The 15,626-nt window shown below is 37.3% G+C and overlaps 1 protein-coding gene across 1 annotated transcript in view; it reads left to right on the top strand.

Moving 5' to 3' along the window:
• The window catches only part of GLIS3 (GLIS family zinc finger 3), a 1,687,591-nt gene extending 1,674,079 nt beyond the window's left edge, over positions 1-13,512 (top strand). Inside the window, exon 12 of the mRNA XM_044061079.1 lies at positions 9,808-13,512. Within this exon, the coding sequence (XP_043917014.1) occupies positions 9,808-9,944 (137 nt within the window). The 3' untranslated portion in view covers positions 9,945-13,512. The remainder of the gene's footprint in view (positions 1-9,807) is intronic.
• The last annotated feature ends 2,114 nt before the right edge of the window (positions 13,513-15,626 follow it).

Here is a 15,626-nt window from a genome sequence, read left to right as displayed (position 1 = left end):
ATAAACTTAGTTCAGAGTTCTCTCTGTCTAGTCCCCAGTTTCCCTCATAAGAATTAAAATCTGTACCCCAACAAAGATCACATCTGTGCAAGTTCCAAAGGCATTCTCTGAGGCAAAAAACAGTAGTTGTATGGGTCATGATAATGAGCCAGGGTGCGTCTCTTTAAAGCACTGTCTTACTTACCTGGCCCTGAATCTTATTAGCCTCAGTCACTCAACTGCTTTTATGGAAGAGGTATAGAGAAACACTGATCCTGTGAATTATAGACCAATAAGCCTTACCAGCCTTATCTGTACAATGGAACCCATCATTATGGGACTCATAAACAATGATATTGGCAAAAAACATTGATATAAGTTAAAAAATGTAGATGAGAGCCAATTCAAGGAGATGTGGGCTGATTGGATTATGATTAACTGAAAGATGATTCACTAAACTAAATGAGTACTGCAGTACTTAGCAGAATAGGAGTACATAGACAGCCTTAGGCATAAGCCAACTAAGCGTCTGTCTAGGGCGCTGTTCTAGCAGAGGCACTTTTTCAGTAATCTGGATGGTGTAGGTAGATCAGGATGTGGATGGTGTGGGGGGCACTGTGGAACGCTTTTGCCTAGAGCATCAGATGACCAAAGGCCTGCCCTGTATGAACAATTATATAGACGTTTCTATAGAACCTTTGTCTTAATTTATATGGAAAGCCTAGAAGTTTAATTTTAAAAGAAAATAAGTAAAAGTCAGTTCTCTACTAGTTTATTGTCAGAAAGGCAGACACGGTGATTTCCAGGATTAGGTATAGTCTCCAAAAAGACTGCACAAACAGTATTGTTAAAATAGCAGTAGGGACAGTTCTTCTGAAATGCTTCTTTCTTTATTCCTACAATTCAGTAGCGGGTGCTTTCTTCTTGCCCCTTTCTCATGAACCTTGTTATACCATGCCCAGTTTTAATGACCTTTCAGTGGAGCAAAGGATGCCTCATTAGCAAACCAAGAAGAACAAAATGTTCTTGAATTAGTGGCTAAAACATGTTTCGCAGTCAGGTTACAAAACAGTCCCTTTCAAAGCCTCTTCGTGAAATCATTCTAAGAGTTTCAACATCTTTGATGACCAAAGCAAAGCCTGTATTATGAAAAATGCTACAAAACATGGTAATACATTATGTGCCTTCTACTTTTCATTTCATGAAGTGATATTCAAAGTTTCTTTCTTTCATTTCAGATAGGGTCACTTGGACATGAAGACCCATTTTGGATCTATCCTGATAGGTCATGTACTTAAAAGTCAGGAAATCCAAACTGACAACACTTCAGTCACTTCTTCTCCTGTTTCTGGCAGTAGGAGTAGAAATTCTGGATGAGAAATATACTGACTTACTGGCATATCATCTCCTCTCCTCCTATAGAAAATTTCTCACATTCTAATTTAGAAACATAATTTTTAGGTTTCACTTCCATGGCTTGGTGTAATAAGTTTACATAGTGTTCACCAAGTGTTTAGCCCCTTTCACAATGGCATCAAGGTTGACAGATTCGTATATTTAACCCTATCTGGAGGATTGATTCAATCAGGATTAGCTCAGTAGTTAACTAACATGGGTTGTTATGCGTTGGTGACTCTTCTTCTGGATACTGCAGTTAATAATTGATCTGAAGCAACCAGATCTGGTTTCCATTACTGAGAAAGATGTTTCTAGAAGCAGTCCTCACTTTAGTACAACACAGACTATCTTTCTGACCTGATAAAGAGTGCAGGACATGATCCTCTTGTTTCAGTGGGAAATGTTTCACATCAGTCTTTCATTGAAGATTGTTCCAGCATTATTCGTTATACTTTAGTCAGTATTGTGATAATTCAAAATGTTATTTGTTATACTTTAGTCAGTATTGTGATAGTTCAAAACGTTATTTGTTATACTTTAGTCAGTATTGTGATAGTTCAAAATGTTATTTGTTATACTTTAGTCAGTATTGTGATAGTTCAAAATGTTATTTGTTATACTTTAGTCAGTATTGTAATAGTTCAAAATGTTATTTGTTATACTTTAGTCAGTATTGTGATAGTTCAAAACGTTATTTATTATACTTTAGTCAGTATTGTGATAGTTCAAAACATTATTTGTTATACTTTAGTCAGTATTGTGATAGTTCAAAACATCATTGTTATACTTTAGTCAGTATTGTGATAGTTAAAATGTTAGACTTCATATGAATACACTGTAATATTAACTGCTGAATCTTCAGAATCATGCAGTTGATCCACTAGACCAGGAGTATCCACTAACATCTTCCTTAATAAATGATGTAATATAATGGATGTGGTTTACCAAAATTCAGAAAATTGTTTCCCTGTAATACAGCTTACTATGATCCTGACTACAGATACATCAGTCATTGACTGATATTTGCACCTAGACTATCTAACAGTTTAGGAAATCTGATGTCCACTGCAAGTAAAGAACCAATCAACTAATCAACTAATCAACTTAAAAGGAATGTTAGAGGGGCCCCTTTAAAATAAAATTGTTCTTAAATGCCTACCTCCATAAGCTCTATAGATAAACATTGACAATATCACACTAGTGCATTACATATGGAATGACTATATCATAATGAGGCACATATATAAAAAGGGCTCAAGGGCTTATCATATAAGCTGCATAACTCTAAAGGTATGTAGGGTAGCACTGTTCCTGAATCATCATCTTGAACTATTTTGTATTCCAGGCATGGTCAGTTTTCTAGCACAAAATTCTGGGCGGATGGTCATTTAGGTCATGAATAGCATCGTCATCATCTTTCAACAACTGACTGTTATTTGCTGACAGCTGGACTGTGACCTGTTTCTGTATTCCAAGAAAACTTTCAGTTATCATGCTGTAAACCAGAACCAACAATTATGTCAACAACATCAGGATAAAACTGACTTGCACATAATTTCTAGTACATCTCCTTTAAAAACATATGCACAAAAGAGCAAAAAAAAAAAAATCACCAGATCCTTATTGTACCCTTTTTGCCAAGGCAATCTTGGATCTTCAGCCATAAGAAAATAGCAAGTCAGCCCCTTCAAATTCCTCTTTGGTTCCTTGTTGATCATCAACTCTTTCTCTGCTGAAGTAAAAATTTAACTAGTTCCAATTATCATATTTTATTGACAAAGAACTATTTAATAGAGCAAGATCACAGAACACTGATGATTAGGAAGTTTCTACTCACACTTAAGGTTATGCGATGTTGAATTTAGAATATTTAGAGATTCAGGGGTTTAGGGGCCAAATAGGGACTTCATCCAGATGGCCACCTGATCTGAAGTTTGTAATAGAAAACTGTCCATGCTTAAAAATGAGCTCCTTCTAAGTGAGCATACATTTATTCTCCTGCTTGCAAGAGAATCATGTTGTTGACAACCACTTCAGTCATAAGGATAGCAGAATTCAAGCTTTTGTGTGCTCAGAACCTTACACACACTTCCATAAATTATATGTATTATTTATTTCTATCTGTTGACCACAGAAGTCTGATTAGGCAAAAATCCCTTCTCGGTGGAGGGCCTGGGGAAAAAAGCTCCACACCAATGCTATACAATGTCATACACTAATGCAAAATAATAAGAGTAATCTAAAACAGCACTTGCAAAACAGAGACGTAGGATTAGACAAGAACTTACAATAAAAGTAAATTAAAATAATTCTAATCCTGAAGTATTGTGTTGACTATATAGTGGCATACGTTTGATAAATATAAGTTACAGTAGTTGATATTTGTGAGTATTAAAACTGTTGTAATATGATTTGATTGATTACATTTTTATACTTGTATTTATTGTTATTTATTAACAATAGTGTGTCCCTTTCCACTAACATTTCTTTTAAGACTAAGATCACGCAGGCACACCTTAAACCAAAAGGTGTAGCTCATTTCCTTCTGTCCAAGTCCGCAGGCATTTTCTGAATTGAACAGAATTGAAATGACATTTGTTTGCATGTACTTTAAATGCCAAATACTTCAGACAGTGGAAACAACTATTTGTTTGATTCCATCAAACACGCTGTGATCCTAGTATGGCAACAAGTTGTTTCTAACTACTTTGTCGCTTCAGTAGAATTCTGCCATAATTCTGTGGGTAAATCCCTTCAGGTTTCTATCAGATTCCATGAGAAGGGTGGCAGGACAAAAGCTGGTACAGCTGATCAAAAAGCAGCTGATAGCATATATCCGCTCTTTTTTCTGTGAGGGTTTGCAGTACAGTGGGGGGTCAGGGAATTTGTCCTTTCCCCACTGTATTGTAATTTTGAAGTTGGTATATGCTGTGGGGGTTAGGAGGGCATGCCTTCCTGGAAAACGGGATGTTTTAATTTGTTTTTTTGTATTTCTAATCGGTTGGTAATTGAACATTTGTGCTTGATTACTTGCCAAAGTATTAATTTTATGATTGATATATATATATATATATATATATATGCACATAGATATATAGATATATAGATATGGATATATGTGTGTTTATATATAGATGAATGCCCCTTTATTACAAACACAAAATATCAAATTGCAAGTCATTGATCACAAATGTTCAATCAACAGCCCATGAAAAATACAGCAAAAGTCAATTAAACACTTTTTGCAGGGAGTGCTAGCTGTATTGTGCAGTTGTATGGTTTATTTTGTTAACTGCTTGAACAGTTGAATAGGTACTAAAGAATGAATGAGTGAAGAGTGAATGACTAAATCTACAATTTTTCTGCCAGTATGTCTTGCAATTTAAAAAAAAAAAAAAAAAAACGTGGGGGGGGGACTCAACATATCTTTTTTTCCTTTGCTGTGAATCGATCCCATCTGTAACACATAACTCCTTTACTGTGAGTTCATTAGTGTTTAAGCCTGGGGAACACAAACCTATTTCCCTGTGCAAGTTTATTACCATTTGATAAAAAATATATTTTGGTGAAGAAAGGAATTTGGTTCGTGATCAATAAGTCTCCACCAATATCCGCTAAGTGTATTACTTTTTTGACTTCTTGACACTTTTAACACCTTTATTGAATTAGCACTTAAGACATGGGCAAACATACATTTATATAAAAGAAAACAAACCATATTAACAAGTTCCCAGTTACAAACATTATACAGCACATATATTCTTTTGTATAATTATCAGCAATCCAGCATTACATAAATTGATCAATTACTGCCTTCCCTTAAAACTCACTCTCCCTCCAACACATTTTTCTACATGTATTGTTCAAACAATTTCCCTTTTTTCTATGCAATCTGCTCCTACCCTTTCCTAAAGATCCCACTTCCAGTTTTGTTGTTTTCTCATTAGCCTTCTCATGTGAATGGATAAACAGACAGTTACCTTTTGCAAAGGGAACTCTGGCATGAGCACTGGTTTTTTAAAAATAAAATAAAATGTTCACTGTAGTAGGCAGAATGTGATTCTGACACCTTTGCATGAATATGTGATGGTACTGAAATGGGTGTACAAAAATCATGTTTCCAAATTTGAATAACATATTAGCTTAACAGCAGTAGACAATAAAACTTTCTAGTCTACCCTTTAAATGCATTTAGTGTACTACCTGCCCTCCACATCTGTTTTCCAACTTATAATTTTTCTTTCTTTCCTATGCATTCAGGAATGCCTTAGTGTATTCCCTCTCCACCATCTACTTCATTAGTCCATTTCATGGGTCCACAGCCTCCTCTGTGTAAACATACTTTTTTTAAATTCCAAGAAGCAGTTAGATCCTATAATCTGTTGCCTTTGCTTCCTCCTCCTCCCCCTCCCCCTCTGTCATTCCTGTTCAGAAAAGCCCGTTCACATTTGCCTGATACAATCTCATGTAACAGGATTCCCAACCCACCCATATTTTCTGCTTTCATGTAAGAGCTCTGTCTTTTCCAGCCTCTGGTTATATTCCTTCCCTTCCATTTTACAAATATTTCTGGTATCTTTCTTCTGGATTTCTTCCAAAAGCCTACTGCACTCATCTTTATATGGCCTCTAGAATTGCACATACTACTCCAGGTTTTATCTGACCAAAGCACTGGAGTGGAAGTATTACCTATTGTCTTATGGAATTTATTCTGCTAGGACACAGTTCTGTATTCTGTTTGCTTTTGCCACTGCTCTCTCACTCTGTTCTGGTCCAGTACATGTATGGTCAGTACCCCCATAGTATTCTCCAGCTCTATTGTATCAGTTCCAATTTTATATCTAATATTTCATACCATGCTGGTTATAGCCTAAGAGCAGCACTTTACATTTATTTCCACTGAACTTCAGCTGCCACTTTCCTCCCTACTTAGTTCAGCTTTCCATATTCTTTGCTAGCGCCATTCTCCACTGTTGCACCTAGCATTATGCCACTAGTAAGGAGTTTGATCCTGTTCTCTGCTCCCTCAAGTATGTCTGACATAAACACGTTGAGCCCAAGACTGACCATGAAGTACTCCACTGTTTAAGTTCCTTTTCCCCTGACCTTTAACCTTTCCCCACAGCTCTCTGTATCCTACAATTTAAGCATGCAGCTATGCAGTTCCTCACCCTTTGCCCTGCTCCTGACATCTCTAATTTTTCTGTCAAGTTTATGAGTAGAATCAAGCCAAGCACTTGCTGAAGTCCAAGTAGATTATGTCCACAGATACTTCCCTGTCAAATTCATCCGTAACCCAGTCATTCAGTGGGATCAGTTTTGAATGGCAGCTTATTCTGACCATAAACCCAAGTTGTTTGCTGTCCTGGACACCGTTCATTATCATCATCATCAAACTTCTTTTTCCCATTTTCTACATGGGGTCAGGGAGTTGTGTGACTTGTTGCCATCTCTCTCTGTTCAATACCGCTCCAACATTCTTTGAGATGCATGCCTGACTGTCACAGGTCTTCTCTCATACAATGTTAGACACCCTCATTTACTCTTGCCTTCTTCCTGTCTGTCCCAAATCTTCTTCACCAGATTGTCTTCTGCTTTCCTGCACATGTGCTTGAACCACTGTCATCTGTTCTCTTTGACCTTTTCTGCAGTTTGAGTTGCATTGGCTTCTGCTGTTATGTCATCATTTCTTCATCCTTCCCACAGTGTGCATCCTACCACCCATCTCAGACACTTCATCTCCATCACCTCTAACTTCCTTAACTGCTCTGTCTTTACTGCCCACGTTTGTGTACCATGCAGTAGCACTGGTCACACCACTGTTATGTACACCTTCATTTTCGACTTCTTTGGCATTCTTCTATCACATACTAACCCCTGACACTCTGTGCAGTTGACTACAGTCCCTCTGACTCTACCTTTGATCTCCTCATTCAGATTTCCCTTGTCAAACACCCTTCCCAGATACTTGAAGCTGTTAACCTGTTCCACTATTTTACTTCCTATCTCAACGTTCAGCTTCTTCTGATTCCCCCCTTTTGCTGCCATAACAACTGTCTTGTCTGTACACAGTTTCATTCCATGTCCCTTCAGTTTTACATTCCATTCCCTGAACTATTGCTGAAGTTCTTGCTGAGAGTCTACTTGTAATGCCACATCATCTGCATACAGCATCTTTGTTGATCTGTCCCCTCTAATCTGTTTGTGAATGTAGCCCATCACCAGTATGACAGCAGTGGACTCAGAGCTGAACCCTGATGCACACCCACTCCCACTGGGAACCCCTCTGTAAGACTGAACATTGTATGTACTTAAGTCACTGGGTCCTTGTACATAGTTTGCACTAATTCTACCAATGTTTCTAGAACTTTGTACTACCTCAGGAGTGCCCAAATCATCTTTTTTAGGACCTTGTCATATGCTTTTTCCAAATCTAGGAATGCCCAGTTGGACTCTTTCTTCATTTCTAGCTTCCTCTGAAGTATCTTTCTCACTGCAAACATCTAGTCAGTTGTGCTGCATCTGGATCTGAATCTGACTTGCTCATCTCCCATCTTACTTTCTACTACTCTGTGTATTCATTTAGCATATCACTCTCTCCAGGACTTTCACGCAGTGTGATAGGAGTTTGATACCTCTAAACTGTCCACAGTTCTGAATGCCCCCCTGGGAACAATGGCACTAGTATACTTATTCTCCAGTCATTTGGGATACGTCTTTCTCTCCATACTGCTAGGAGTACCATCAGGATCTGTTTCTTTTCTATCTCGCCGACATCTTGATCATATCTGCTGTGACCTCATCTGATCTTGCTGCTTTCTCCAACTTAATTTTCCTTAGTGGCACTGCGAAAAAGCTGACACTTTAACTTGCACACACAAAAGAGTGAAATATGGTGTCGAAACCAAACAGACCACTGAATATTTCCTTAGTGCTGTTCTTACTTCTTCTAAGGTGAGCTCCTCCTCTTTTCTTACAATAGGCTGTGCCTGGGATAGGACAGCTTCTATGGGGTTTTCTTCATTCAGAAACTGCTGGAAGCACTGCTTACATCTGCCTTTAATGTCCTGTGGAGTGGTGAGCAAGTTGTTGCTGGCATCCCTTATGAAGGGTGTCTGTTTTCTTTATCTTTCTGTCTTTGCCTTGCAACCTGATATAGTTTCTTTATGCCATTCACTGAGTCACTTTCCAGAAGTTGGTAGAGTGCCTCTGATGCCTTGTTCTTTGCTATTGCAACTCTTCTCTTAGCCTCTTTGTTAGCCAGCCAATATTCCTTTCTAGCCTGGTCTGTCCTTTCTATCTCCCACTTTTTCCTGGCACTCCTTTTTTTTTTTTTATGACCACCTGGATTTTTGCATTTCACTACCAGCTTTCCTTATGAACATTATTTCCATACTTGCTTGACCACATATCTGTTCTGTAGCACTTACACATCCTGTTTTGAGGTGCTGTCATTCTTCTAAAGCTCCACCTATTTTCTCTTCTTCTTGAGGTGGTAGAACCCTGAGTAATTCCTTGAACTGCTGTGCTTTCTCTCCAGTCAACTTCCTGGTCTTCAGCCTGGTCTCTGTTGACCTTAGAACTTTCTCTGACCACTGCTTGCAGCTGATTATGACCATGAGTGGTTTATGCTGTGGGCTGACTGTTTCACTCAGGATGACTTTGCAATTCCTGATTCTACCCCAGTGTACTTTTCTTACTTGGAAGAAGTCTACCTGAGTTGCATGTTGGCCACATTTGTACATGATCTTGTGACTGTCTCTCTTTCTGAACCATGTGTTGGCTACCATCAAGCCATTTGCCAGACAGAAGTCTAGAATGGCCTCTCCTTCTTTATTCCTGTTTCCTCACTCATGTAGACCCAGGTAGTCCTCATATGCTGACACTGTTATCCCATAGAAATACAACCTGCCTTTTCCTCAGGGCTCTCTGCACGTCTTTCTTTGCCATTGCTATTAAGCTAATGTGTCTGCAGTTCCCTGCATTCTTTCTGCTCTCTTGCCCTTGTATGAGGGGTACCAAACACACTATCTTCTACAGATCTGGTGCTTCTGTGCTATAAAGTGATCTTATGAAATATCTGTCACAAGATCTGTTAATCACTGGTGAGATTTCTGAGGATTCTGGGACAGCATCCATCTGGTCCTTGTACTTTATCTTCCCTAAGGGCAGCCACTTGCTTGTAAACCTCCTTCTTCTGTATCCCAATGCCTGTCCATTGTTGTCTCCATTCTGCTCTGCTTCCTTACCAGTATGGCACACTTTACCTGCTTTGCTCTGTGAAGAAAGTTGAAAAGTATCCATTCCATCACTTCTGCTTATTTATACAAGTTTTGGGTAGACAAGTCATTTAAGTATATGGAGTTATGCACATATTCCTACATGTTCATTGATCATTAACAACTGTTTCATTCATTTTTTTTTTTGCAGTCTATGACATTCCTTCTGGAGCACCAAGTTTTTATGGAGAATCACTGAGGAATGGGCCAGAGGACACAGGCTTTCTTCAAATTAATGCTGTTGATCGCTGTCCTAGTCAACTGTCTTCCATCTATACAGAAGGCTAAGCATTTTCGACTGTCAATAAAATGAACTCACATTCTTGAGGCGTTCTTGAGTTGGTAACTGGCACTATATTATCCTAGTGGAATGATAATGCTGGTGTTTCAGTTTTGCCAAGCCTTTTACATAAGAAAAAAAGAAAAAACAGTCAAATCAGTTTTGACTTTCTACAGCCTTAACTGTTTCTTACCTAATTCTGTCATGTGAGAAATGCCCAACAGAGTAACAGCAGTCTGTTAAATGGAAATGCATTTTAGCATTAATTCTATTATTTTTTATAGAAACGTGATTGCATTTGTTCAACATGTATTGCAACAAAAGGGAATGCATGAAAAAAAATAATTTGTTCAAATACAGCATCATGACATTCCTGTATGGGGACACTTTTGTTTTGGAATTCCTTTGGGGTTCTTTGCTACATCAAATGAAAATTGTTAATTGCTACCTGCTGTAATGCATCATCTGCTCCTCTAGAATCCTGCAACATTTATGTATGGGGCCACTTTTGTTCTAGAAATCCTTTGGAGATCTTTGCAGTATCACATGAAAATAATTGCTACCTTTTGTATTGTAGTTGTTCTACAGGGTAGAATCCTGTGGCATAGATGTAACCACTTTTGTTCTAGAATTCCTTTGGGATTCTTTGCAACATCAAAATGAAGGGCTAAATACTAAATGCAGCCGGCTGCCACATACCGAAATAATGCAGCAGTAGTTTGTGCTTCTCCTTAAGACCTTGACACTGTTCTATGAAGTATATGTTCTTAGTGCTAACAGAGACAAAGGTCTTGGTATATGTCCAAATCAATGAAGCCGTATAAGGAAATGATCTCCCCTCACATGGTCAGGGTAATACACAAAGATGTCAAGAGATGCATTCTGTAAAACACAGCCTGAGTAAGAAGGTGTGCGAAATGCTACCCAAGATACATTAATAGCTGTGCTTTTCAAATGTCTGTTTTGCTTTTAAAAAAGACATGAGACACATACATACTTGGGTAGGGCATTCCTATAAATCTGTGAGCCTTCATAACTCTTCCTACTGTTACATTACTTTCAGCCTTAACCAGTGCTGTTGCTATCTTTCCAATTTTCCTTTCAATTTAGACATACAAATATTCATTTGGACAGGTGCACCTTTGGGCCTACATGCATGTATTCATACTTCATTTCTAATGCCAAACACATTTATTCTTCACACACAGAGAATACCAGCACAAAACATCTAAAACCACAAGAATTATTGTAACGATAGCACAGCGATTTTCTTTAGTTATGTAACACCTTTTAAGGAGCAACAGGTAGGGAATTAGGGATTTTGGCTTTAACCAGCTTGTATTTAGAAACCAAACAGATTCAACTGCCTTGGTTTTTTAATATGACCAATAATGAAATAAACCTGCATGAGGTCTAGATATTCATAGGTACCCATGGCAAATAAAAATAAATGCTTCTCAGGAACATATTTATTTTGCGATTAAGAACAAAATTTACTTTTACCACATTGTTTCACTCTGTAGAAACCAGTTAAATTCATGCACATATATACATATAAACACACATGTGTGTGTCCATACCTGCTTTTTTTGCATGTGAGTGCATCATTAATATAATCAAAGGTGTCAAGGACAAGGCAAAAACTGGGATTTTGTCTAATATAATTAGTAGTTTTCCATATTCTGGCATTGTGAATAATGCAGTAATGAGACTAGATTTGAAAGAATGCTAACTGCTGTTACTCCTGGCATGCACTAACTTAAGAGTAAGAACAGTTAATATGGGGATTGCAAGGATAAAGCCACCTATAGGTGTACAGAAGGGTATCCCCCAGACAGAAATTTTATTTTAAGGCATTCCTATGTTTTGCTTTCATAATTCCATTGCACTTATCTGAAAGACTGATATAGCTGAGTACCTATTGCACAAGTTCTAAACGTATATTTATAATGAAAGCAGGATGTGCTCTGTGCTGCATAATAATTTATTCCTGTAAAAACCCACTTTTTAAAGATATAAATTTGTATGGCATGCTGCAATGCAGTGCATTAATGGCTTCCTTTCACCTTTCAAGATGCTAAGCTCACATAAAAGAAAGCAGGTGGGAGGTACTGCTCCGCCCACATTCATTGTGCATTATGATTAGTGCTTATCTTACTGACAAAGAAAGTGCACTTAAAAAAGGATATTGCCAAGAAAATTACATGCCCTGTTTAGAGAGAAAGTGCAGCAGAAATACTGGTTTTCCCTTTAATAACTTAAATTTATCTAATGGCATTACTACTATGGTTTATTGGAAGGAATACTGTCATATACATGTGCGGAAGGGAAGCAGGGCAGCATTGCACTGAACGTTTAGACTTATTTTATTTACTTTCTGAAGCTATGCAGATATGTTGCGCAATGCATTTTCCAGTGGAGGAAATCGTTTAAATTCCACTAACAGCACAGACTTGTATTACTACAATATGCAAGTTGTTTTACTTTCCTACTATCTGCGGAGAAAGTAAATGGAAGTACCAATACAGTTTAAATGTTGTTACTTGCATCAGCCTGGGGAGTATATAACTAGAAAAAAAGCCAAAGAAGCAAAACTAACTGAAAATGTAATGACACAGTTGCTCTAAGGGAATTATTTTATTGGTCCTGTCATTAACAGAAGTGCAATATTTTAGGAGAATTTTCCATAACATGGCTGGTAGAAAGATAGGCTAAAATCAATACTGCCTGAGAGGCAAGAACATCATTACTAACACCATTGTAACCATTAACAATTTGATGCTTTAATCCATGTTTGAAGAGTTACAAATGTTTCAAAGAAAACTTGCAGTAACAATGATTAGGTAGATTATTTATGCATTACATTTGTAAGTTGTAAATTTTATTCATTATTTCCAAGGCAATTAGTGTAAGGATATGATGTTTTGCAGTTTTATATGTGTTCTTAGATCAGTACAATTTAATCCCCAAGTTATATCCTTCTGCTGAATTTCAGATTCATAGTCTTGTTGCTAGGGCTATTTGAAAGTGCCATTATTTTACCTCATAGAAGCAGAAGTAAGCAATAATATACATTTTTAACAGTTGCAACTCTGTTTTCATTTAAAATACCTCAGTATTAAATAATAAAGTATGTTTAATAGCACTAATGTGAAATACAGGATGGATAGACTAAATTCCTTGCAATACTAATGTTATCTACAGCACAAAATCATTTTGTTAAACTATGGAGTGCCTTACGACAAATTCTTTTATGGTCATGGAGAAGAAAAAACAGTTACAAATCTAATGATTTATATGTTTATATGCAGGCTCATATATTTGTATAAGTCTAAATGGTATCAAATGCCTCAAGTGCCTTGGGTTTAATAATTTTACTAGATTTTACTAGATTCAGGGGAAAATAGCATCTAACTGAGAAATAGTTTTGTTAGTGTTACTCAAATAAGGAATTGCAAGAAGCATATGGTTGTTTACATTTATGTCACTACATAAACACATGCACACACACCTTCACCCCCCCCCCAACACACACACATATGTGTGTGGGAAGTTCTGTGTGTGTGTGTGTGTGTGTGTGTGTGTGTGTGTGTGTGTGTGTGTGTGTGTGTGTGTGTGTGTGTGTGTGTGTGTGTGTGTGTGTGTGTGTGTGTGTGTGCTCACATATTTATATGTGTGTATGCCCACATATTTATGTGTACCCACAAATAGATAATATTTGGAAGACCCTTCAGATATAAGAAAATCAGCAAGTTTGCAGCCTTGTGATACAGTTCTACCTTTGTCATACAGCTTGTTATGGTGTCTTTGTAGGCAGATCAGCACTGCAGAATTGTAAACTAGACACACCTCAGAACCCTGCACATTAAGCTGGAGGTGCCAAGTGAAACAAACTACCCGATAAATAACTCTATTTCATATTTAACTGAAAACATCCATAACATACACAATTGTTTCACAACTATTCTTAAAAAAATAAAAGAAGTAGAAATCTGAATTGAAAGCTACCTCCAAAAAATTAAGAAACACCTGTTACTTTACTCAGATAAAAGAATGCGTAAACACTAAATTTATAGTCTGTGGAGAATAACAATAGTACACAATTATCAGGAAATACAGTCTTGAAATCATATTTTTTAATTACATGTCTTTCACATCCCTCCCTGCCATGCACCAGCATCCCCATTTAATCCCATTCATTTCATAGATAGCAACACCTATCCATTGATTGCGATAAAACCTTTCTGGAACTGGCTGTCATCCAGGCAAGCTTGATAGTAATTTATTCTCAACTTTGATTCTACCGGTCCATCCTGTTCTTGGGAGGGGGGTGGATACACCCCCCCCCCCCACTCCCAAGACTGAAGCTGTCTGAATTTAAGGATGGACTGTAATTATTCAAAAGCCAGAGGACTACCGAGCAGTCCCAGACACTAAAGCTTCAACATCCATGGTGAAAGGCTTAGGTGTGTTTTTGGTAAATTCTAATTCCTTGCCTTGCAGATAACATTGCACTGACATAATTGAAGAAGACTGCAATAACTCCCCCACCACACATGTGCTTCTGCATACCCACTACAGAGTCTGTCATCACCAGATTGGCAGAATGAAGCACACATCCTCAATCAGTTCCACACGTCTCCTAACCACTCCCTACTAGAATGCCAGCACTGCACCAGATAAGCTGTCTTCTTCCCACAGGGGCCCTGCAGCTAATCCAAACCAGCTTGTCTGCTTCACATCCGGGGCCTAATCCTTCTAGCCAAGAGATCTGGCTTCTTACATTATAATTATTCACACATCTCTCAAAGTATAATTTCATGATTTCATTTTAAGCACACAGACACACACACACACACACACACACACACACACACACACACACACACACACACACACACATACAAATACACCATAAAATTGCATGATTTTCACTCATTTTGCCTCCTCTTTAAAAGAAACATCAGTCACATGTTCAAGACACTTAATCCTTAGCACATCCATTGATAAAATATGTTAGGAAATGGACAAGAAAATAAAGAAATGTAATTGGTTAAAATGTGCATTATTAGTGTTCACACTACTGTAACTACAGCAAATACATTTTTGTTACTCTATTTACACTGTAAAGAAATATTTAATATCTTCCTTTCAAATGGCACTTTTTCTTTCCGTTGTACCTGTTCTGATTTTTTTAGGTTTGTTTGCTTAGAAGGCCAAAAGAAATTTAAACCAAACTCTTTCAAGTAATGTACTGAGTAAATAAAAAGTTACATTTGTTAATCTGTACAGACCATCAAATTTTTTTGTAAACTGTAGATTTTACAAAGCACTTTTAAAGAAAACTAATTTGAAACATGTTCCCTGTACAATTTATAAACTCATATACTGTACATATTTATGTAAACGTTTGGCTCCAGATTCTAACTTTTCATATATATGTGGCTGTACATTTTGATGATTTTGTTATACTAGCTGTTACATGTTGTATATTGTGAATCCTTTTTTAAATAGGTGAAGCCACTTTTTTCTTAATATTATGTATAGTATTGTGTGATTTATCACAGTTTTGTTTCATATAATCATAAGTTATTATTCCCCAAATTTCCTGGAGTTCTTTTTCGAAATAATAAAATGAAGGATATTCATCCATGGTGCAACACAAAACTGGAAATAAGACATTCTCTGAC

Source organism: Protopterus annectens, chromosome 2.part0 (assembly GCF_019279795.1).
Source record: "Protopterus annectens isolate FY-2018-M chromosome 2.part0, PAN1.0, whole genome shotgun sequence".
Lineage (NCBI taxonomy): Eukaryota > Metazoa > Chordata > Ceratodontiformes > Protopteridae > Protopterus > Protopterus annectens.
This window is presented reverse-complemented; position numbering and strand designations above follow the sequence as displayed.